The sequence below is a fragment of the Mytilus edulis genome, chromosome 10 (assembly GCF_963676685.1).
Source record: "Mytilus edulis chromosome 10, xbMytEdul2.2, whole genome shotgun sequence".
Classification (NCBI taxonomy): Eukaryota; Metazoa; Mollusca; class Bivalvia; order Mytilida; family Mytilidae; genus Mytilus; species Mytilus edulis.
In genome coordinates, this window is record NC_092353.1 from 33171769 (window position 1) to 33198868 (window position 27100).

The 27100-nt window shown below is 30.9% G+C and overlaps 1 protein-coding gene across 2 annotated transcripts in view; it reads left to right on the top strand.

The window, feature by feature from the left end:
* The window catches only part of LOC139490955 (protein kinase C-binding protein NELL1-like), a 109905-nt gene that overhangs the window by 48049 nt on the left and 34756 nt on the right, over nucleotides 1–27100 (top strand). For both annotated transcript variants that reach the window (XM_071278112.1, XM_071278113.1), the window contains 4 exons: nucleotides 2488–2567; nucleotides 7864–7975; nucleotides 11945–12064; nucleotides 14528–14668. In XM_071278112.1, the coding sequence (XP_071134213.1) occupies nucleotides 2488–2567; nucleotides 7864–7975; nucleotides 11945–12064; nucleotides 14528–14668 (453 nt within the window). The remainder of the gene's footprint in view (nucleotides 1–2487; nucleotides 2568–7863; nucleotides 7976–11944; nucleotides 12065–14527; nucleotides 14669–27100) is intronic.

A 27100-nucleotide genomic window follows, 5' to 3' on the forward strand; every position in this document is an offset into this window, starting at 1 on the left:
AAAAATAGTTTTACGATAAATGTTATCCTATATAGGTTCAGGTGGTTGTTGAAAAGTTCATGTACCAAGCCACTAACGCACAATAATATAAGCCCATTCACTTTTGTTTAACTCAAAAATCTTTTTTAATCAATTGTCTGATTTTTATGCCTTAGGGGAGGAGACATGATTTTTTACCTTTGTCTGTCTGTACGCACTTCTGTATGTCTGAACATCTGTACTCCCAAAATTAGTTCTCTAATTTGTTTCTGTTCTCTTACTTAAGTTTGCTTCAACTAAATGTTATGAAACTTATACACAATGCTTTTTACCACAAAACACCGATCAAGTTTGAATTTGGGTATTGAGCCTTTTATCTTTCAATAGTTATGCCCCTTTAAAAATGGAAATTTTTCTGAATTTGTCATTTCTGTTCTCTAACTAAAATTTGCCTTGACCAAATATTATGAAACTTACACACAATGCTTTTTTCCACCAAACTCAGATCAAGTATGCATTTGGGTAGTGTCACTTGTATTGTTCTACAGTTATGTCCCTTTGTAACGTTATTTGCAAGTCAGGCATCATCTGTGTCCCAAGAACACATGCCCCTTTTATTTAGCATATATAGAGCTTAATCATCTGGCTGAAATTAATTTATGGATTGAGAAAAGAAGAGGTATATCTGCAGGTTGAAGCATCCTTTTGTTTTTTTGACGTCATAAAACAAAAAAATTTTGAAACAGTTTAGAAATGGACAATTTACATTGGAAGGTTACAAAATGAAATGAGAATTTTAAAAACTCTTGCATTTAAGAGTATTTTTTACAATTCATCATTTCAAATTATAAACTTGGATTTAAATACATGAATTCTGTTCATGGGATCTGATTTTTTTCTTCAGAATTCATATAAAATGTGAACATAAATATTTTTAGATTGATGTGCTATATATCTTGTTTATATCTTTTACAATGTTCTACAATTAGCCAGTCCATAGTCCAATTTAGATTTAGCTTGTTTTACATGTTTCTATCAATATAAATTCTTACATACCAGTGCAGTTTGGTTATGTAACCCTTATAAACAACAAAGAAGAGAAATAAACTTGTTAGGGCATCCTAGTCTAAATATTATTCCTTCTGACATCTCAAAATATACATACACATATCTTAATATTTTGCTTTATACTGTGCAGGGGCGGATCCATCCATTTTAAAAAGGGGGTTCCATACCAAGAAAAGAGGGGTTCCAACTGTATGTCCCAATTCAAATGCATTGATCATTAAAAAAATTGGGGGTTCCAACCCCTGAAAACTCCCCCCTGGATCCACTACTGTAAAGCAGTTTATTTCAAAATGAAATTCTCAATCTAAATGTCCCCAAATAATTGTATTTCAAAGCTTTTGTTGAAAGAATTTTACAGTAGAAAAATAATCTATAACTCCATACACCTTATCGCTATTAGACCCGGCCTCTTGAACTTTTGACGCATACAACAATCACTTTTCCATTGTGGCGTCAGATATTTTGTTTTATGACGTCAAAATTTTAAGGGAACCTGTGTGATATCCAGTAATGGGGGACAAATAGCGATAAGGTGTATTAAACAGTTACTAAGGTTGCCAGCATACATTTAAGACATGCATCACCTGAAAGTTGAGGAAACGATAATATGTGAGAAATTCTCTAGATCATTCAAAATAAAATAAAATAACAAAAAATACCAAACTCCAAGGAAAATACAAAAGGAAAAGTCTTGAATCAATGTTCCCAACTACCCCCTCTCTTAACTGAAATTGGTCATAGCTTATAGGAAATTAAAACAAAGTCAATCAATCTGTCAGAGCTTATAAAGATTAAAGTTTAAGACCAAAGATGTAAACAGACATGTTGAATGGTTTTACACTAGTAATTTTGGGGCCCTTTATAGCTTAATGTTCGGTGTGAGCCAAGGCTCTGGGTAGAAGGCCGAACATTGACCTATAATGGTTTACTTTTTTTTAAATTGTTAGGTAGAAGGCCGAACATTGACCTATAATGGTTTACTTTTTTTTAAATTGTTATTTGGATGGAGAGTTGTCTCATTGACACTCACACCACATCTTCCTATATCTATTCCTATTTTATATGATTTATCTTCTCAAGTGACTCTGTGGCAGTGGCGGATCCTGAAAAGGGGGGGGATGGTCCAGGGTTGGAACCCCCCTTCTTTGGACCATCAATGCATTTGAATGGGGACATAAAGTTGGAACACCACTCCTTTTTATCCTGGGTTTGGAACCCCTTTTAAAAATGGGTGGATCCACCCCTGCTGTGTGAGTATCCAGAATAGATACTGAAACACTTTTACACTGGAGGAGTTGAATTGAAAGAAAGTAGCTGGTATTAAATAAAGAGGAAAACTAAAGTTCTAAGAAATTAATTCAACTAGAAACTGCACCAGATATACTTTAATTCACAACAGAAAATTGTTTAATTTAATTTTTCTTTCTTTTTTTTCTTCAGCAAATTGTTATTTTAGTGGTAAATATTATGACCATGGTGCATCGTACAGTCCAAAAGTGTGTGTTACATGTACTTGTAATGTAAGTATACATATTGATTATACATAGAATGTATGATTAACCAAATTAACTGGGTCAGTATGGATTTGATGTAATAGTTATGTTGTCTGTAAGCCTCTAAGGAATTTAAACCTGTTTAAGATCAGAATACACTGTATATTTTCTGGTATTCACACCTCAAAATACACTGTATATTTTCTGGTACCTCAATTGTACAAACACCTTTTGTACCAGTTCCCTTTTCATCAATTAACACAAATATTTCATTGACTAGACAAGAGAATTCCAACACGAGAGCAATTATAGATTACCTATGTATAAATAAAGCAACAGCATTTATAAACTACATGTTAGATTACCTAACTATCTATTACGTTTGTTGCAACAAGATAATCAAAAATTCTCTCAAAGTTTATAAATTTTAATAAATGGCGCAATGAAAAGCTGATGTGAGGTCTGAACATGATGAAATTGTAATTTACAGTAGAAGTTTAAAGTTTAGATTCGTAAATTTTTAATATGTCTGCTTTTTGTTGATGTTTTATTCTGATTTTAAACAATTTTTTTTCAAAAATATGAGAGGGATTTGGCAGACGACAGCATCTTTTATTAGAGCCCTCCCAAAAGTATGTCTTCACTAAGTGCATCACTGTCATAGTATTGGAATCCGTTAGATTAGACGGTTATAATTTTATTTTATGGAACTTCAAATGATTTAAATGCAATATTTTATAAAAAGTTGTGAAGAAAAAAAAGGATCTATCATCTTTTGCAACCTATAAAACATCAATTTAAAATTTAAACACACTTTCTGAATGGTTTATGATCAATTATGTTAAAACTATGAATATAGGTTCAAATTCAATTTCACTGAAATGATCATTAAAAAGTCGTTAGCTATTCTCAATCATTTCAGTTTCATATCCCATAACCCAGTAATATCTTTAATACCTGCATTTGTCTACCTAGAACTAAATTTTAATAGGACTCCTGCAAGTGGGTGATGAATAATTAAAATTTAATCTTTAATTTGAAATTAATTATTCTCATGAGAGGAAGTAACTAATCAGTGTGACTAGAAACCTTATTGTATAGACAGACAAGACAAGATTGTCAATATAAACCTGTAAAATGAAGGTTACAAATTGTATCTTTGATACTTTTTTTTCAATTTTTGTAGTAGTTTGTGTTGTAAGGTTGCTGTCTCATTTGCATATTTCTGGAATCTCCTTTTGGTTATAAAAACTAAGCACCTGAGATTAAGTATAAATAACAGAGGTATGTGTTTTGTGTGCTGGGATCAAATTACTACAAAAGAGGGGAGAAAGATACCAGAAAGAGTCAAATTCATAGATTGAAAAATAAACTGACAATGCCATGGCTAAAAAAAGAAAAAGGCAAACAGACAAATACAAGTACATAAAACACAACATATAAAAATAAAGACTTAGCATCACTTTACACTGTTGTTCAAATTTGGGTCCTGATTTTGAAATTTTTCTTGTCAGATGTTTCAGAGTAGTAAAATTTTTTACATTCATATTCATAACAATAGTTAAATGCCTAGTCCTTGTGCAACTTGTTTAACAAGACGATTTCACTGATTAAAAACTTTAAAACATTTTCAAATTCTTGCAACAACTTCAATATGCAAAAAAAGGGTGTAGCTAGCATGCTCTCCTGACATAAAAAGTTTTTCAAAAACTAAAATCTACAGCTCTCAGCCTAAGTGCAAGGAAAGGTTAATGTTCTCACCAATGCAGACAAAAATTTGAAGAACTACAAAGCCTCCTTGTGTCTGTTTACAAACTTTAGCTGCTTTTGATTAACCTGGCCATATGGAACTATCAAAAGGTTCTCATCTTTAAGATATTCAAAATTTGGTTAAATTAGAAGGAACCGTTCATCTCTTTAGTAATTTGGTTTTTGATATGCATGGTTTCATTTGCATTATGATGTTAAAATTAATATTAGATACATCTGCAGTTTCTTATTAAAATATATCAGACTTAAGATAAACAAGTTATTTTAACAATAGAATCACACCCAAAGGTTAGGTACACTTTAAATAGAATTTTTTATGTAACATGATGTTCAAGATTTTGTTTCTACTAACACATATATTGGCCAATGATTTTGTTTTTATTAGCTCTACAATAAAATTGAGAATGGAAATGGGGAATATGTCAATGAGACAAGAATCCGACCAAATGTTTGTATTGGTTTTAAATTTAAATATAGTTAGACAAGAGCAACACTGACTTGTTAAAAAGCCCATCTGGTGCAGCAAAGTTGTCATTGTTAGTGTTATCAAAAGTACTTGTCAACTTGTAGGATCTGCTATCTTATTTGATAAATATCAAGTTTGTCACCAACAATAGTCTTTAAACTGTAAACAGACATATTGTTTTAGGTAGATAATCAGTCTTGCAAAAGAAAAAAGTTATAAGCTCACATCCAGTAGGGTTTAACACCACATTTGTATCAATCAATTTATTAGAATTACCTTTACTGAACTTGATCGCATACTCATACAACAAGTTCTCAGAACGAGCTAGCTAGGTAACCACTCACATCAGGCTGAAGCAAGGCAAATCAGTTGATTAAGTTCAATAACAAAATAAGATGTGTGGTATAATTGCCTATGAAAACAATCCACTAAAAGCTATGGACAACTACAGACCACTACACAGCCTTCAATAAAAAGCAAAACCAATGTCGTTCTTATATTTGTTAAAGTTAGGACAGGCCTTCAATAGAAGCGAAACCAATATAGATTTAATATTTGTTAAAGTTAAGATACATTTTATCTCATATTGTCTCTTGCAAAGAAAACTCTTATAGAGGCCATCTGGTGTAATTTATTTAAAGCATTGTTTCTAGGTGCATGCGTTCATGTGAAAATAAACTTCAGTAGTTTCCATCCTTAAAACAGTTTCCCTAATAAATTGGTACAACATAATTGAAGCATATACCTCATATCTATTTTACTTCAAGTTTTGAAGTTGGACAAAGTTCAATTTTTAAACCACCTGTAGTATTTTAACTTTAGGATTGAACATATCAAAGTTTTTGCCAAGCCTTTAGATTGATATAGAATCATATTTCATATACATTTTATTTTGTTTCAAAGATAATTACGTTGTTACTGACTTTTGTCTGATATCCATGGATAAATGTCATAACGATGATTGAAAAAGAGGCCACACAAAATGCTTGGCATTGTGTTGAACATAAAACACATTTGATGAGAACCATATCCATTTTTTATTAAAAGTTTTATCCACATATTATTCATAGCATTTCTCTCTCTGACTAAGTATTACATCCAAAAAGATGAACCTCATCATTACAATGTAGATTACAAAGAAACTGAAGAAGGCCAATGGCTGAAACGTCTTTAAAAATTGGTTTATTACTACAATAATGTAATATATGTTCCCTATTGGAATTTTTGAAACAAAGAATGTAGATTTGAATATTTAGTTCTATCAAGGTTTATAGATAGTTTGCTGTGGTCAATGTACTGCTGGACAATTCTGAAATTGTTATTAGTTCAGTTACTAAAATAAATATCTTTTCTAGTAAACTAGGATATCTACTGGATAGAATTTTTTTTCAGTATTTGTACACTGTTATTCTGCATTTATTGTGGCGTATTGGTCATTTGGTCAGCTAAAAAAAGCCAATTGAAATATTTCTGACTCAACATTGGTTTTGTAGAATTTACAAACTTTTGAAAAATCTGTAACTTTCTACTTCATGATCACAGCTTAAATGGGCAACATAATGAAGTACAATTTACATAAGTTAGTAGACCATTATACCCTAATATTTTTTGCTCATTCAGCAATTTTTTTTACTGAAATTTGACTATTTTGTTTTGTATTTTCCTTTAGCATCTTGAACTTGTCATGATACAATTTAAATGATTATTATGACTTTTATCCATCTTTTGGTTATGTTGTTCTGTTGATTGGTTTGACTTGGGTCAATATCTGTTTATTTCATTTTAGAAGAAAGTGCACTTTGTGAAACCTTGAAAACCTTTGTCTAACCTTTGTAAAAATGGTCTATTTTAAACACTAATTGCTGAACTGTCCTAATTCTGTGAACAGACTCTCTTGTATGTATCTCCCACCCACCTTAGTGAATCAATGTTTTGTCTATATGCCAGACTGATTATTGCTATAGCTTTTACAGAAGCAGATCATCCATCATTCACTTTTTGTGCAGTTTTAAATTTCTTTGTTTGTGTAATTTGGAACTGTTGATTGCACATCGTCAATACTGCTGAAAGTGATAATCTCTACATCAGGGCGATGATCAGGGTTTTTTTTTGGTTTCCACGGAAATATAAAGACAATCAAGTAGAGCTTACCAACTGCATTCAAAACTACCCTCATTCTGTCCCAGATGAAAAGGCTGTAGTGTTTTAATAGTTATAAAGTCTAAATTGTGCTATTATTGTGAAAATAAAATAAATTCACAATCAGCATTATAAAGTTTCAATTTGGCATTTCTGAACTTTTGTTAGCTTGATATTTCAACTTAAAGGCAGCTTCTCAATGACTGAAGTGGTAAAGTTACCAAAAGTCAATACACCGTACATTCAAAGCAAAACTTTGTTAAAAGTATGTACATTTAAACCAGAACTTAATCTCAATGTAAAATTCTAATTTTTAGCACTGATTAAAATTGTTCAAATTTCTATTTGGATTGTTCCTAACAAGGATAGATTTATATGTTTCATGATCCTTATAATCAAAAAGTTTTGCTGTATAAAGCTGTTATTGAGTAATATTATACTGAAAGTTAATATAGACTAAGAAAAGGAAATTCAGTTTCAATTACAGCTAATGTAAGTTAGTTTTGATGTTTGCAAAATCAATTTAACCCATCTCATTGCCTGTCCAAAATCAAGAGCTTTTAAAAATTGGTATTTCTTAATGGATTTTGTTCATTTATGAATTTGATTTTTATGTCAGATCTTTGACAGTCAGTTAGGTTTATTCAAACACTTGTCTACACTTGTCTACACTCAGGGGGATGAAGACCTTGACATACTTTATGGACACTTGTTAATCATTGAAGTCCTTGACCTTGAGATATATATTTTGCTCTGTCTGTGTTGGAGGATTGCTGTCTTATTGTCATTTCTTCTAAACTCAAGGTGATGAATAACTTGACATACTTTATAGACACTTGTTAATCATAGGAGACATTGACCTTGAGATAACATTTTTGTTCTGACTGTGTTAGAGGATTGCTACCTCTGAAATTTATTCTACGTTTCCTTTTATTTATATTTGTACAGGATGGTAGAATGGAGTGTAAGAGAATGAACCCTGAGACAGAGTGTCCTAGACTGGATTGTCCGAAAGATAAATTCATTCATATACACGGAGAATGTTGTCCCATATGTGAAGGTAAGAAAGAGTGTTCTAGACTGGATTGTCCGAAAGACAAATTCATTCATATACACGGAGAATGTTGTCCAATATATGAAGGTAAGAAAGAGTGTCCTAGACTGGATTGTCCGAAAGACAAATTCATTCATATACACGGAGAATGTTGTCCCATATGTGAAGGTAAGAAAGAGTGTCCTAGACTGGATTGTCCGAAAGACAAATTCATTCAGATACACGTAGAATGTTGTCCCATATGTGAAGGTAAGACAGAAGTATCCTAAATGGATTCTGGAAATAAAAAAAAACGAAAATGTTGAAACTTATGCATAATTCTTATTACCACAAAATACAGACAAAGTTAGAATTTTGGTGGGGTCACTTTTATTGTTCTGTAGTTAAACCCCTTTACAAATGTGTTTCTCTTCTCTAACTTAAGTTTGCCTGAACCAAATGCTATGAAACTTGTACTTATTACCAAAAAAACTCAGATCAAGTAGAAGTTTTAGTATCGTCACTTTACTGTTCTTCAGTTATGTGCCTTAAAATGGATAGTAATGCTCTCATAATTGTCTATATATGTGAAAATAGACAAAAGAGTCCTAAAAGAAATTTAAAAAAAAAAAAAAAAAAAAAGACTTTTATTATTCAAAGTTTTACTATGTGTAAATCAAAGATAGTATTCATTGTACTGAGGCTTGTATAGGGTATATTGGGATACGGGATATTTGCCATTTTAATTTTAGGGATATGGGATATTTGTCATTAAAGTAAATGGGATATGGGATATTGATGCATTTATAAGGATATTGAATTTTTAACATGAAAAGAAATAAGTGGAATTTAAAAGTTCAGTACAGAAATATTTACATCTCACTTGATAAAATTGCCCAAAAAAGTTTAATATTAAAGGTCATTTTAGTGCTTTGTTGATTTATTTGAGTTTATTGTTGTTTTATTTTAAAATTATCCTAACCCCAGTGAAAAGTATTGATCTATTTTCGATATTTATATGCTCATATGTACTGATAATATTAAAAGTATTTGTTTTGCTTTCCATACTTCGTTCCTTATTGTTAATTTTCCTTTTTTGGATGGTGATCTTCCTTTGGCACTATCTTATGGTGTTTGTATATCACAACTCCTCCGCTATGCCCTAGTCTGTTGTAACGTTTTGGATTTTAATGAACGAAATCTATGTATTCCTGGTAAATTATTAAGTCATGGATTTCGTTACCACAAATCACTTAAAATATTTACTAAATTCTAGATTTGGTTTTGAAGTTTGGTTCTACCTGTAGAAAATTTATTTCAAACGGGATAGCACATCCTCATTTTTACGGAGATGCTGTTTTATACCGTGCCATTGGATGCTGGATGTGTAATGATTGATAATTTAGTCTCAGATGCATTACTTTTTATTAGTTGTAATTGGCTTTGAACTAGCTGTCAGTAACTGCGAGTAATCTCAGATCTGTACTTAGTGTCTTTTTGTTGATGGGATGTACAAGTACTCGGTCACGTCCACTCTCTGTTTTTGTTAGATGTATTTCTATTTGTATCCATCTGATGAGTTAAGCCTTTTTCAACTGATTTGTATAGTTCGTTCTTATGTTGTACTGTTACACCACTGTCCCAGGTTAAGGGGAGGGTTGGGATCCCGCTAACATGTTTAACCTCGCCACATTCTGTATGTATGTGCCTGTCCAAAGTCAGAAGTCTTTAATTCAGTGGTTGTCGTTTGTTGCTGTGTTACATATTTGTTTTTTGTTCATTTTTTTATACATAAATTAGGCCGTTAGTTTTCTCGTTTGAATTGTTCTACATTTGTCATTTCAGAACCTTTTATAGCTAACTATACGGTATGAGCTTTACTTATTGTTGAAGGTCGTACGGTGACCTATAGTTGTTAATTTCTGTGTCACATGGTCTCTTGTGAAGAGTTGTCTCATTGGCAATCATACCACATCTTTTTTATAGTATATGCTCATATGCATTGATAATTTTCTTGAAATAATCATAGATTTTTGTTAGATGTACAAAATGTATCCATCTGATGAGTTTAGGCAGCAACCATTTGATTTTCTGGGTGGGGGCTATGGTTATTTTTTCTGGACAAATTTTTTTTTTCGCCTGCGGCGAAAAACAATCTATTTTTTTCGGACAAGTCGAAAACAATTTTTTTCTTTCAATTTTAGCATTACATATAGTGGCAGCAGACGGTGAAGCAAATATTTTTTTTTTTCTCAGAATCAAAAACAAATTATTTTGTTCTCCAAAAACTGGAAACAAACTTTTTTTCCCAAAAAAACCCATAGCCCCCCCCCCCCCCCCCCCCAAGAAAATCAAATGGTTGCTGCCTTAGCCTTATTGTTGTCAATGTTTTTATTTGTTTTGATGCTTTATATGATTACAGGATATTTTCTAGTGTTTTACCTCTTATTTTTTACGTGGCGAGGATCTTCAGAGGTCTCCACGTTTCACAGATTGCTCTGATGTGCAACGGCTGTTTTGCCAGACAAGCTGGGGCCGAGGGACGTCAGAGCACGTCCCATATCAAAAAGTAGATATTTAGCGATATAAACTATGTTAATAACGAATAATTACTAAATAATCAATGTAAATTAATATATGTTCTTTCTATTACTGGTGTTGTGAGGAAGGAAATTAAAAAAAAAGTAACAAAAATATTGGGATCTATAAAGTTCAAGATCACAGAGTCAAATGTTGTGTTATTTCTTTGCAAAACAAGGGCTGTGCAAATTTTGCCTGCTGTAAAAATATTGCAACAGTTAAGTGTAATGTAGGTACATTAGCAGAAAGCTTTCTTGTGTTTATTTTGAGTTATTAAACTTGCATGCTAAATATCCACTTTTTGATATGGACGTGCTCTGACGTTCCACAGTCTCAGCTTGTCTGGCAAAACAGTCGTTGGATGTCAGAGCAATCTCGGACAAGAGACAGGTTTGAGTCCTTCTGTTCTTTCCAACATAGGTTAACGTGTAGGATGAAGTTTCTTATCAATGAAAGAAGAATGCTATCAAAATGAAATTTTACAGTCATAAGCATCACGGTTTGAACAATTAAAAAAAAAGTATGAAATTAGACCCCTTACACTAAATTTGTCGTTTAAGATCACATAAAAAGATATTGTTATACAAGGCTCTAAGATGGAACACTTCATCTTTTGGACACATATATTCTTATTTAACACAGGAAGTATGCACTGTAAATTTCCTTTAACACCATGAACACAGTTTGTTTTCCCAGTCAAAATTGTTGACGTTGTGATGATGAGGAAAAAAATGGGCTTGGGAATGAATTCATAATGATTTTTTGGGATATTTCAAAATAGTTTTAGGGATATGGGATATTTGTAAAAATTATTTATTGGGATATTAGGGGTAAACATTATAGGGATACGGGATATTGGGATAAAAACTTAATAGGATATGGGATATTGATACCCCCCCTAAACAAGCCTCTGTACTGGATGTAACATAGATATGTATTCATAGTGAAAATGTTGTTTTTTTAATCACTTTAAAAATTATCAAGATATATTAGACTTTTCACCATGTGTTTGTTTTGACTTAGATTACATTGTAATTATGATCATTCTAGATTTATGATGTTAGAGTGATCATTTCTAATAAAACTAAACCAAAATTTCAATTACTTTTCTACGTACAAAAGTGTTAATGTCAAAGGTACTAATAATAATCTCTTAGAAAGAATCTAACTGAACAGAATGAAGAAGAAATGCCTTCAACATAATGGTTTAAGTATAAAAAACATTGAGTGGTAAAAATACCTTGCAGGTATAAACACTATAGTATGATTGTTTAGAAAGCAGAAAATTCTTGTTATCATAAAGTCTGTTACATTTTTCGCTGTAACCTTCAAAAATATTTTGCATTGTATACGTAGTTACCAGAATATTTGTATTTTTGAAACTTTGATCTGATAATAACTTTATATTTTTAATAGGTACAGACTTCTGTGGACAAGGCCACAATTGCCATCATAATGCCACATGTTTCAATCTAGCAACAAGATATGCCTGTCAGTGTAAGATGGGTTTTAAAGGAGATGGTGTATTTTGTGAAGGTAAGGGAGTTAACTCTAATAAAATGGTAAAAAAATCAGCAAATTATCTCCCTTTCTGTGGAACAATAAATCTAATCTACAACCATAACTGGCCTTTAAAGGGTCCTCACTCCTTTCAAAATTATATATACAATGAACTATGAGATATAAGTTATGTGACTTTAACTTTTCCACCTTATTAGTCATATAAAATAAATGGCAGTTTAATTTTATTTAATTCAACATCAGGGAATAATATTATTGGGCCCAATGTAATCTTTAGTTGGAAAGAAAAGGACTATCTTAGACAAAATTAACACTATTTTGCATTGTGATATTTTAGTAAATGCTTCAGACAAAAAAAATCTTTTACAAACTAATCTTACAAACCAATAAAATGTATTTTTTATATCTCCCAAAGAAAAGGTTTAGCTATTATTTCAAACTGCTAGACAAATACCTTGCAACAATCATATAGATTGAAGAAATTTTACTTATGAATATAAAATCTGCTTAAATTGATTTAACTTCCACTTCTTCCATGTAGGATTCAAGAGTTATCAACTTTAAAAGATTATTCTTTGAACACTGAGTTGGCCATGTTCTATTCCAAAATAACTCGGCATTGAATTAGTAATCACCCAGTCTACATAGATAATATAGCAATTTATATGTCATATTTCATAATCTGTCTGCATGAAGAGTTATTTATGGAGATAATGTTAATTTGTTTATATAATAAAGGAACATTAGTAATCTTAAGTCTGTATTACACACATAATTATCATTTAATATCTTTTGGGTGTAAATTTCTTTAAATGTTGAATATAAAATCTAAGCATTACCACCTGTGAAGGGTATGATTGCTATTGAATTCATAGGGTTCTTGTCAAATCAAATTTACATTCAAGAATTATTAGTAAACTTAATATTAAGTACGATTAGAGCAAAGTACACTTCACTTTTCGCAGGGTTTTACCTTTTCTCTTTATTGAAAGTTTTGACGTTAATTAAAACTTGAACTTTTTGGTTATTATCCTCAGAGCACACTTTGTCATTGACCTTTGGAAAGGGTCTGTTTGAATAAACCACTCTTTAAATAGTCATCCTATAACATACAACCTTTATATCAAGTTGTTACATCAAGTTGTAACAGTTTCCTTAGTATCATATGAATAGAACAATATGTGAGTTGAACAAAAAAAAAAGATATCAAAAGTAAAAATGAACTAATAAAAAGCTATTTCACCTGTCATATTTGACCTGATTTAGCCTGAAATGACTGATACATGTCTCTGAGAACAAATACTATAAGCTATATAAATATAAAAAAGATGATGTATGAGTGCCAATGAGACAACAATTTTTAAAAGAAAACCAGTTATAGTTCAAAGTACGGTCTTCAACACAGAGCCTTTGCTCACACTGAACAGTAAGCTATAAAGGCATATCAGAGCTCAAGGTTTAAAAAAAAAAACATTATTCTTTCATTTAATTTCAGTTCTGTTTTTGTTTGTTATCGTTTTTACTATTTTTAAAATCAAAATGATGAATGTGGTCTTCTCACAATCACATATTTACCTTGAAAAGACCTTCAAGTGAATACGTTCAGATGATTTCACAATATTTGAAGTATTTGCTGTTTCATTTGTGAAGGTTGAGTTTTTCTGTTACCAGCTGTGATGCCTTATTTTGTAAACCAGTCACTCATTTGTTTGACATATTAGTTATCCTTCTTTTTGTAAATACATTCTTTTCAACATACTTGTGGTGAAATATTTTGGCAACAAATTTTAGATCGCAGTACCTCAATGTGTACTATTCTTGTTTTAAAAGCTTTCAGTTGTAGTTTTCAGATAATCTGAGGTGTGTAATTGGGTTAATTTGAGATCTTAACGAAATATGAATTTGAGTGCAGATTTGCTTAGTCAGCAGAACATTTATTAGTTATTACATTTTGCAGCTATTAGGATTTGATTGCCTTAATCGTTCTTGAACATTTCCTACAATAAGCTTATGTAATCTCATTTGGGTATAATCTGTATTTTCTGTGTCAAGTTCTGGTCATTCAGTATCTTGACTCATTCTTGAGATACTTCTTTAGAATACTGATTCAAATTCAATTTATTGTGAGAAATGAACATATTGAACAACTTGTTTTACAAAAAAATACATGTTTAGAATTTATTTAAAGTTGCACTGAAATTTTCATGGCTTACAATTTGTATCTCTGTATGAAAGATTTTATTAAAAAAACACACTTATACTACAAAAGCTTAGTCTACACATGTAAACATTTAAACCTGGTTTACTTTAGACAGGATTTTGCGCTAGAATTATTATCCCCATACTTAAAAACGTACTGACTGACATAACAAAGCATAAAACATTTGAGTCTTTCACAAAACAACGTTCTGACTGAAACAACAAATCATAAAATTTTAGTCTTTCACAAAAATTATGAATTATATTTTTATTTTTCAGATGTGGATGAATGTCTGGTTAAAGGTGGAATTCATGGACACCATTGTAATGGACAAACAAAATGCCACAACACTGTGGGTTCATACGAATGCCGCTGTGCTAGTGGCATCAAACCTGAGGACCCGTATAATTGTGACGAGGGTAAACTTTCCTCACCTTCTACTACTACTACTTCATCATCCTCATCATCAGCGATTTCTGTCTCTATGTCGTTATGTTTATTATTGTGTGCCTTATTTAGCATCAAATGTGTCGTTGGTCATTAAATTTACAGTCAAAATAAATACATATAGTATTCTGGTGATATACTGACTGTGATTAGAAACATGGAAATTCTAACAATCTCTGATTAAAAATTTAGGTTTATAAAGTCTTGCCCATGGGACGGACAACATATAAGTTGCTAAAATAACTCATTCGTTAAATATTTACTTGAATTCATTTTAAAAAGGTCTATTTTTTAAGGGAGAAATATTTTAAATTCTTTTTCAAGACATGGTATGGATTGACATTATCAACATCCAACTTTTTAAGAATTTTTGGATTATAACATGTTTATATAGCAAATTGATATTCCCTGGTTTATACTTCACTGACATTAGCCTGCTAACCTATATTCTAAATCCAAGCCAAAAAGTCTTTTTATTTGAGTTCACGATGCTAATGAAGAAAAACCTACCTGAGAAAGGTGTGCTACAGGATTATTATACAACAGTGTGCAATAATTTTGTAAAATGAATGTAACAAAAAAAGGGTTCTAAGCAGAGTATATTTTGGGTATTTTCTTATTCATGTCTTTAAAAAAAGAAATAAATGATTGTTGGAATTTCCATGGTGATTATTTCCATTTGTACACATAGATATATGTAAATAATACACACTTTTTGAAGTGGGGTATCATTCCATTTCTAATAGGTTATATATATAATCATTTTGATAATTTTACATAATTGAAAAGTGCTATTTTCATCTGATTTCATGTTTTTATATTTAAACAATTTGCAAATGTGATTAAAATTTATGTGTTTAAATAGTTAGATTTATAAAATTTGTGTCATAATATTTTCATTTAAACTTCAAACATATGTAATTATAGTATCTTCTTCTAATATTTTTATTAATCATTTCAAAGAGAAGCTCCTTAACTGATTATTTTGTTATTCAAATACAATCCTTTGACAAAAAAGGGGGTTCATAGTAAAGTTATACAAGTTTTGTGGATAATTTAAACTTTTAGAGAAGTCAATTATATGTTGTAAAATTATGATTAAAAAAAAGATGACTAAAAATAATTTGATAATCAATTTTGTAAAACACAGACTGCATTGTTAATTGCATATATATTGCTTTTTTTTTTTAAAATAATTGTACAAATCAAATTTGGTTATAAAGATTTTAAATGTAACTTAATAATACTTTTTGGTTTTACAAATATTAAAGTACAGAAACTTATATAAGAAGTCAAATAAACCAATTCATATTGAATTTCTAACTTTTCTTTACCTCAAATCGTAATAATGTAGAAGATTTAAGAGAAAATATTCTCTTATATTTACCAGAAATGTATATATTTGCTTACAATTCTATGTCAACATTTTATCAGGATGAAAGATGTCACTGCTAGTGTTAACGTCATTTTTCATTGATCATTTCCAAAATATTGCTGCATATAGGCACCAATGAGAATCCACTTTAACTATAGTATTATATAGAGAGACCCAGCAGCTATTTGCTGTACACTTCAGTAATGCATTGTACAGTAAACTGGGTTCCTTTCATGTAATTCTGTTGTTACACTGAACAATCCATTTGGTGCCAGTTTATAGTAATATTTTGGGATATACATTGTTTATAAGAAGTAGAGTGTATGGTCAGATTGCAGAAGAAACTTTGATAATATTATTTTCCTTCAGCTACATATCACTTTGGGAGAAGCATATATACAATGTACTACATATCTGAAGCAGTGTCTGATGCAGCTTTTTTTAAAAGGGGAGATTCCCAAACCAGGATAAAGGGGATGGGTTCCAACTATATGTTCCCATTGATTGTCAAAAAAGGGAGGGTTTCAACCCCAGAATCCTTCTATAACCGCCACTTAGAAATTTTTTTCAAAGTTTTTCCTTAAGTTTGTATTATAACTAACAGAAACAATTTTAGAAATGTTATGGTTGAATCGATAAATGTTTTAAAGTAATCAGTTGAGTATTATTTCATATAAATACCTTTTGAGCCTAATTTGGGATACCGTATTTGGCTGTGTATAGCATGCAGTTACGTAAAGTACGCATCATACCCCTTTTTCATCCCCTTAAAATTGTGAGAGAAAAATTAACATTTGAACATTTTCATTTTAGAATATTCCAGACATTGTATTTGTATTAATACAATACTCCAATTAGTAAGTCTTTTACCTATGACATCTCAGTAAAGTAAACTAGGATGTCTATATTAGTCTATTTTCAAATGTTCTCAAACTAATGTATAGAGTGCATGCAAGAATCCACAACCAAAATAACATATATAGCATCACCTCGTTTTCAAATTGGCAAATGGTTCTTGAATGAACTAAACAAATTTTATCAAAAAAATTGTGTCAGTTATTCATTTTTTTAAATAGTGTCAGTTGCTGACATCCATTTCATTGGAATCTGTTGGGGAGTAGTATCATTTGCAATTATAAGGATTAATATTGGTAAGCATCCTTCCTCTTTTTAATAAATTTATTGATAAATGATATATATTCTATTTAAAACGGGCATTAGACCTTGGTTTTACAAGGAACATCATGTTTTACTGCAATATGACCATGCCAGCACTGTACATATATGTAAATAGCCAGATGTTAATTTATCATTGATTCAAGAAATCATTATTATCATGATTAGTTAAATGATTATTGTGATTGGTTAATATGATTATTGGATGATTGTGATTTTTATTGAAATTGTATAAATGAGAAAAAATTATTTTCTACCTCTGTTTCAACAGCTGTAGAAGTTTTTATTACAGAAATAAAACATTTTTCCTACAATTTGTATATCTGTTTCTTTATCAACTTATATTTTATTTATAGATGAAAAGGTCGATGGAAATTCTACAATAGTTTTTTTTTACATTCATTTAAACAAAAATGTCCATGGACAGACTGTGTATTGGAGCAATGTTATCAACACAATCTTACTCTTAAAATCAAGGGGTACTTGGTGGATAGTTGTCGCTTTGGCAATCATACCTAATCTCTAAATTTTGTACTTAGTTCAAGAATTTTTTTTTTAAGTCATACACAAGTAAGGTAAGCAAACTTTCCTTCAAGATGTCAGTTCAATTTCATTCATCGTCAGCCATATTGTAACAATTGGTCGATATTGAAATTATTCTTGCTTAGGTTAACAGCTTGTTTCACTTGCCTTGTACAAGTTCAAAGTAGGGTTTCTAAATCTATCTGTGAAGGCCTTGATTTACAAATGATAGTAATTGGTCCTAATTCCAATGGAAATAAATACTTTTTTTGTCCAACACTGTTGGTGAATTAAAGGATTTAAAATCAGATATATAGTTTATAAGTGTGTTGAAGGAAAATCTATAGGAGTTTCTACCAGTAACTTGGAATTGATCAATAACTCAAATCTTCATGAAATTTTTCTTTCTTTTGGATTGTTTATTTTCGCTGTTTTGTATTAAAAAAAAATTGCTGTTTTCTGTCCTTTGGTCAGGTTGTTGTCTCTGTGTTACTTTCCATATTTCCATTCTCAATTTGAAACATAAAAGATGAAAGGGGAAACTCACAAAGAGAGGATAGATATGACAAGATCTAATAAAATTTTTTTTACATGCAGATGAATAATGAATAACTGGTATATTTTCCTGATAGTGTTTTACCAAAGGTTGTTATGAACCAAAAAAGTGTCTATTGGGTTTTAGTTACCATATTTCATAGAAATTTTAAACCTAAAACTGCCAAATTCTGTTTATTCAAGCTCATTATTTCTTGTAATTTTTATTGACAGTATATTATAGTTCAGCATGAAATGTTATTATTTATAATTTATATTTTACAATAAAAGTTATGTTTGATAGATTTAGAAAATAGAAAGTTGCATGTCTTGGTAATGGAGAGTTTTTTTACATACAAACTGTAGGAAAAATGTTTGCATTCTGTTATATATGATGAATTGACTTCATAATGTGTTGTGTTTGTTCTTCAAAAAATATTATTTTCTCCATTGCAACATGTGCATCTTTCATCCTTCAAATTGGATAAGTACTATTTTTGAGAAAATATATATTTTTATTTTTTAAGACAATTGAAAAAATAATAAACTAAATAAAAGAAATGATAGAAATAATGGACAAGTCGATATTGACACCTTTGTCACATCTAAAAAAAACTATTTTGGGAGTTGAAATAGTAGTATACCATAGAAATCCAGTAGGAATAGCACTTTTTATACGCTTCAAGATAAGTTTGAAATACTGTAGCTTGATTATTATCCTTATTGAAATACAAATTTTGTGGATTAAGTTAAGTATTAACTGGTGAACCAAGAATTTAGATGTACAACAAAGTACATATCTTTTTAAAGGCTTTTATGCTGACTTTAGTGTAAATACAAGAAATGAAACATTATTATTATGTTTCCCTTATTCCAAGAAAAACCACAATAATTGAATCCACAGTATTATCATGATTATGACCATTTGATGCTGAAATAAGAACATTGGTATTTTTGTGTTGATAACTTGCTTCCAAACTTCTGTTTTTACCAGTCTTTTATTCACTAACTAATCAAATAGTATTAATGAATTTACAACTGAAACCATACACGTCTCAATCAATTTCTGGCTTGTTCTTTTCTATTTCATTAAATAAAGAGCTGGATAAAAAGAAATCTTAACAATATTGATTTTAAAGTTTTCAAAAGCTCTTAATAAAATTGAAATTGAAAACTGGTATTTTGCCAAAAAAAAGTGGTTAAAACTTGCATGGTTTCAGGTGTAAGGAAATATTAAAAAGAGTTGAATGGGTCAATCTAGGAACATTACACTATCAAGGTTTATATCAGAAACTTTGTCATTGAAAACTGTTTGTGAGTTTTCCCTGTCACTTGGCATATGCAGTCTGTCATCCAATGAAATCCTTTAATACTCATCTTTGTATTCATTCCTTCTCCCAGTAAATTAAGCATCCAATGTGCTTTCATATGAAAATTTAACTTTTCTCATCTGCCTTTGTGTAAGAATTAGGCCATGTCACAAAAATAGCACATACCTGTTACATCTAGACAAAATATTACAAATATTCAAGTTAAAAAAAAACAAAGGCTTTCTGTTTGAAGTCAGACATTTTTAAAATCAGATAATATACATACTTGCACTTCTGTTGAATAACACGACCTAGCTCACCTCCATTCATAAAAATAACCCAAATCATGTCAGTTCAAGCAAACTGTATTGACATTCATAATTCATAGCATCTTTGATCAACTTATCATGGTGGTAGATACACGGATTCTCTGTCAGAACTACAGCATACCTTCCTATATACAGAACATTACCACCATGGATGAAAGCATTCTTCTACAGACTCGGCCTACACATTGGTATTGATAAATTCAAATGTCTGCTCACTTTTAACCTCTTCAAGGTCAATGGGTTACCATTTTAAGTTTATGGTCTTTATGCCCTGCTATATTTGTACAATATTTGAATAAGGAGTAAATAGAGAAGACTCTAGTCATATGACATACTACAAATAGTCATGCTATGTATCCTCACAATCCTTCTTTTTCATAAAGGTAAAAGGTCATTTTGTTAGGTACAGTAAAGAAATTTTCTTCTTTTCAATGAAATCATAAAATATAAGTGGTGAATTCCTCCTTTAGGAGTTAAAGGATATATGGTATAAAGGATCTTAATAAGGTCTGACATATCAGACATATTGGATCACCTTTAACCTCATTTTATGGAGCAAAGTTCAAGGTTATGTGTATGGAATGATGGCAAGATCTTCAATGTTAAGTTTTCATGATTTGGTTCATTTCTCATTTTTTTATATCATTTTGATCCAACTCGCAAAAGTGAGGACATTTCATAGAGATTTACCTTGAAAAATTTTAATACAGTATTAAAACGGACAATGGAACTACTTATAGTTTGAGTCAGAAAAATGAACATAATAAAAAATAATTCGTGCTGGATTGAAATATGTAAGAAAGATGTTGGTGAAGATTCTTTGTAGCCTTCCTGTACATGAGATATCTATTCAGTACATAAAATTTATCAAACTGTGAAGGGCAGGGCTGGCTGAGTGGACTGTATAGTTCAACAACTGTTCCAATAGCCTGTCAACACTGAGGATGTGAGTACAAGACTTGCATGTAGCAGGTGTGTTGTACTCCAATCTGAATCGACAATGATAGCTTGTTTTCCTGTAGAACTTCTGTGGTTCTCTCCAGGCACTCTGACTTCCTCTGACCACCAATAAAAACTGGCATCCATGAAATAGACAATAGTGGGGTTTTTTCTTTTCTCTTTCAATCATTATTTACACTCCCTCACAGTCTTTCCTGGAACCTGGATCAATCCCTGATACTTACAGGGGCAATTTACAGGCATAGCAAATAAATTAGTTGCAAATCACTGTTTGATTCCTCCTGAGTTAAGTGTTGTGAGGGCATGCTTCTGTCTAGATTAAGTATTTGTTTTATTTAGATTTGATCACATTCAAAGATTAAAGATTAACCTTTTACTGTGAGGTAATGTTATAAATTCCTAGAGATTTTTTCTGTCTCTTGGTAACACAAAATAATTACAGGAAGTTGTAAAAAATAACTGTTAAGATAAAATTAAAAATAGCATCTTCTTTTGATTGAGTAATTTTGCTGAGTATGCAGGAATGTACAGCCTTTATCTTATAAATATTTTTAAATGCCTCTTGCAAAAATCATCGTCTTGGTTTATTTGTTAAAAAATAATGGATTAAAGAAAATTTGAAGGCAATTTATTTACATTTAAGTAATCCAGCGATAATTCTGACAGCTGAAGACGTTTCTTCGTATAATATGCAACAACAGGTTGCAAAAAATCTGTATACACCTTGCACCTTTTGAAAGAAGACATTATTTTTAAAGTTAATTCATTATTATAAATCATGGAAATTTGACACTTGCAATAGAATAGATGGTTATACTAATGGAATTTTTAATTAGATTTACTTTCTAAGTAAATATGATTAATTAATATTTAAGAATTTTCAAAAAAGGATAATTTGAAATGTGGTTTTGACGAGAAAAAATTTCATATCTTTAAATCTAATTGATGTTATTCTTAAATAGGAAACTGAGATATATTCATCCATTATTGTTTTTTACGATATTTTGGAACATATATTGCTTTGACCTTGCCTTTTTCTGCACCAATTTTGAAAACAACTTTATAAGAAAGAAAAAAACTGTATAGAAAGAAAAAACTTTATAAGAAAGAAAAAAAAATCAAGTAAAAGAGTAAAATAAACTATGAATCCTAAAAGATAAGGTGATTTTTTTTAGGAAAAAAATCAAGAAGTTATTTTAGCTGTTTCTGTAGGGTGAAAAATAAAATTTTAAATTGTTTCTTCTAAACAGGGCAATGTTTTTAGATTGAAATACAAAATGTATTCTGTATCAGACTTGTGAGAAACATCCTAACACAATCTATTTTAATTTGCTATTGTTTTTATATAGATTGTAAAAGTGAAGATTTATATTAAATAGATATCTTTTATACCATCCAATATCCTTAAAATAACTAAAGAGGCAAAAAAGAATTATAAGAAATGATTATAAGAAATTTTTTGGACAGCCTAATGTGTGGTAGGTCATAGACATTCTGACCTTTAAGTTAGAAAATAAACATTTTTTAATACTTTGGTATGTAAGTAATAGTGAATTACCTATCTGGTTAATTGGTGTCTGTTAATTGTGTAAACACTTTATTTCAAGTATTACAACAAAAATTACTTAGGTGTTCGTGCTCTTGCTCTTGCACTATTTAAGTTTTACTGTGTTTTCAATAAGTATGAAGTGTTCTTGGAGGTCTAAGTGACTAATGCATGCTAAAATTAATTGCTAAATAACGAGGACTACAATAATTAGATTTCAATATCAGTCAGTTAGTGCTAAGATCTGGGTTTTTTTAAAGTTACCTTGAGTGTTGGACAAGTCTAGGGCTTTTTTTCAAACTAATTCATGTTTTTTTAAGTTACCTTGAGGATTGGACAAGTCAAGGGCTTTTCTCACACTACTTTATGTTTTTATCACAGTTCTATCTTTTCTCAATTATTTACAATATTTTTTTGTGATCCTCTTTCTCCTCACTAATCACTTTTCTTTTCTTACAGTCTTGAAAAAAATTACCATTATGACATCTGGACTTCAAACATTAATTTTACAATATGCTTTCATGAAAATATATGTTATGAAATTCTGAAATATTATTAATTAAAGTCTTCTTTGACTCTAAATCAGCAATTCAAAAATATCCAAAGACCAAATAGTTAATGTTAATGCTCAGAAAGATAGTATCTCCTCTGTCAGAAAGCAAACAGGACATGAAAAGAATTTGACAGTGGTGCTAATTTAGAACCTCCAAATTCTATTCCCTCCAATTCAATCATAACAGACCATTATATCCTAATGAATTTAGGATCGTGGCACAGATGTTTGTATAAAGATCTTACTCTGTTTATGTGTAGAATTCCAGAAATTGACCACATGGCCATTCTGCAAGGTGATGATGGTTAAACATCATAAATATGTCTTTGAAGTGACATTATGGTCAGTAGCTGAAAACATGGGGGTAAGGGCATCTACCAAAACATTGACTACACAAACATTGAACTATTACAGTAACTTCACATAATGAACGTATATACCAAAGTCAAATGTTGTTGTACCAGGATGGACAATCTGCACCAGTATACTTTTAATTGTACAATATTCCATGTAAAATTTGAATCACACACAAAAACAACAAAATTATAACAATCAAAAAAGCATATTTAGTATTAATTTTTTTTCATTTCAAATTTGAAGATCAATGATATCATAAAATGTCATGTGACAGTTACACATTAGACCAAGGAGATCATTTATAGATATTTCTCTCTTTTTTTACTTTCCTTTTTGCATGTATTTTTGGGGGTTTGGGAGTAAAAGACATGCACTTGTCTCTGAAATAAAAAAAATCCTATAAAGGTGTGGTAATATGGTAAATTTTTTATAAGAATTTGTTTTCACAGAAAAGTGCCTACAAGCTTAAGTCAACTAAAAAGTTTGTAGCACTTTGAAAAGAGATCTTGCCATCATTGGTTTTCATGAAATATTGAAAGAGACAAAATGTCAGTACTAAATAGTTCTATTATATATACCTATACATTGATTGATTTACTTACATTACAAACCCAAGCATACTGCATTATCAATTCCAGTTTTCTGCACCAGACAGTATTTTAGAAGATTTCAAATAAGTACTTAGTGTGTATTGACTTGGAAGTTTATTGACTGGCCATCAGAATCATCAAATGCTCTGCCCTGACCATTAATATTAGACTGACCCCTGTTTCAGGACAAATAATTGACAAGTAAATATTTGATGGCTATCTGTCTGCATTAGTTCATTATAATGTCTGCAGTGGGTGTTCATGCACATCAAACTTAATTAAGATGAAAGAAGTTAACCTCAGAATAGGATGGGTAAACTCTTGTCCAGTTGTCCTGGTCAGTCAAAAGTTACAAGAGTAGGACAGACAGATCTGAATTGTTATAGCAATATAAAGATAGACTTGGGGAATTTATGAATGGGTTCGGTTCACACAGTAACAAACACTGTTACAGTCATAAGAAACAATTTATCTTCAATCTTAAGCCAATATCAATAGACAAAATATATAGTAATGTATATGTTCTGACTGTTTGTTTTTTCAATGACATGCTCAATGGTTCGAATATGTAGACAAATACAAAAAACATATATCGCAATGATCAACAATTATAAACAATTTTAGTTATCTTGACTTTCTTAAAGTGTCCTTTTGTTTAACCCAGAGACATATATACTGTATTTTCATGTTTCTGTTTAACCTAATAATTATAAATTTACAAGATTGCCAATTGAAATTCTGATTTCTGATCTGTCACATTTTGTAAAAAATAATTTGAAGGATAAAAAAACAAAATTATTTTCCTTGCCACAATTATGACTTCATTATTGTTCAATATAAATTAAAATCAAAATGCATGTTTTTATTCCACAAAGTCTTTTTGGCATTAGTTTGATCAGTCCCCTTCTCAGAAATGATAGTACTATAACAATAAACATTATAGGTGTGTGTTAACTTGTAGGAGATGTCAGCTCAGAATTACCATCTAATAGTTGAATTACCTCCCTTGACCTATTTGTCATCCAATTCTACTTATAATTTGCCTTTCCTTATTGAAAACCTTCACACTTGCACATAAATCATAATTATTAAGTATTTATGGAGATGGCAAGCTGTATTCAGATCAGTAGATGTCTTATTACAATATGATAACATGCCTTTGTTTCTCTCCCCTTTTATTTACACTCTCTAAAAGCTTTGAACTGCACAGTACCAGCAGAGACACATAATACACGTGGAGACATATATATGACAATGCTGTGGCAATGGAAAGATTGTCAAATAATTTGTTATGGTATAAACATACTGTATTTCAGAAATTGGTTAAACACATCCAGTTACACAATATATATTAAGATTGAAATGAATATAGAATATTGGTCAGAGTTCTGAGACCTACAACACAACATCCAGAGATGTAATTATACCTCATCTATAAACACAAACAAACTCCTCTTAGGAAAAATAGACACACAAAGTCAAATTAAGACAATTACAGTGGTGAATCCAGGTTGGAACCCCCCCCCCCCCTTTTATGAACAATTCTTTTAGATGAGGATCAGGGGTGGATCCAGCCATTTTAAAAAGGGGGGTTCCTAACCCAGGACAAAGGGGGGTGGGGTTCCAACTAATGTCCCCATTCAAATGCATTGATCGTACCCCAAAAAAGGGGGGGGTTTCAAAAGGACCCCGCCCCTGGATCCGCACCTGAGGACATATGGTTGAAACCCAGTGGTGATTTCAGAATTTTTGGAAGCAGTGGAGGCACACTGACTGCCTAAGAGGGGGCTCACTCCAGTCATGCTTCAGTGATTCCCTATAAAATCAACCATTTTTTCCTGAAAAAGGGGGGCCCAGGCCCCTTGCCCCCTAAATCAACCTCTAGGAACTTCTCCTGTATACTGGGTTGGAAACCCTCCCCTCCCCTTGTTTAAATTAGCTAGATCCACCACTGAATTATAACATTACTACACCTAGTAATAGATCCCCGTTGTTTTATTTTTTGTGAGGAGTCGATTCCTTCACAAAGCTAACCTATTGTATTATTGCATCGGACATTAATAGGCCAGTTTAATGGGATCATTGCAGCGGTTAATTCATTTTTTCACACTGCTAGGTACATTTTCTTTGTTGAACCAGTATATTTACAGTATCAGCATAAAAATGTTTCTTAACTCATTGACATCTACCCTACCTGTTGATTACATTTCTTAATTGTTGTAAGTCTAAACTGGGGTATAGATGTATATTTTATATCTGGCCCCCGCTTTCCAGTATGTAAAATTTGTACTGAAAAGGGGTTCGTTTTCTTGTCTGTGTTGTATTTTTCTGAGCGGCAGATTTAAGGGGGCAGGGCAGATCAAGGCCCCCGGACGCCCTGAGAAAAATAACGCAAAATCATGCATTCTGAGTGTTGCTGGACTCTTTCTGACATTGAAACGCAATTATTTTTTATTTATTTTTTCGACAATATTCTGGTCTCAAAGCAAAAACATCAATTCATTGTAATTTAAGACTTTTAGGTTTTATGGACAACATTAAAAGACCGATATGAAGGATAAAGAAAAAATCATGATTTTCATAATCATTAATACTGGATCTGTCTGTCTGTTCTTGTCTTGTATTGTGCATAGACTTTGGTGATTTTTGTATGACTAGATTTAAATATAGTGACAGTACAGTACTAATTATACTTTAAGTACTAGTACTGCTCAAGTCGACAATGGGACCATCTTGACCCTGTTTTACAGTATTAATGATTCTTTTATTGTTGAAGACCCTCCAGCAACTTTGACCATTGATCATTAGTATTTTTTCTATGCATTGACTTTGTGTGCGATTATGTTTCGTGAACATTGACTCAATATTCCTTTAATTTCTGCTAAAGTGTCTGAACATGACTTATGCAAGTTTAACCCTTCAATGTAAAAGGTCATATGGCAATTCATTATTGTTTTTTTTCAAATTATTTGATACCTGGAAATTGGTGACCTTACTTTAATTTAAACCATGTCAGCTATCTAGTTTTATCTAACAAAAAAGCAAGGTTTTTATTCTTTCAGATATCAAGTTATTTTGTATTCTTTGATATCAAGTTCAACTCTCCATGCAGAAATGACAACTTTTCTCTGTCTTGTAGCATCGTATATATT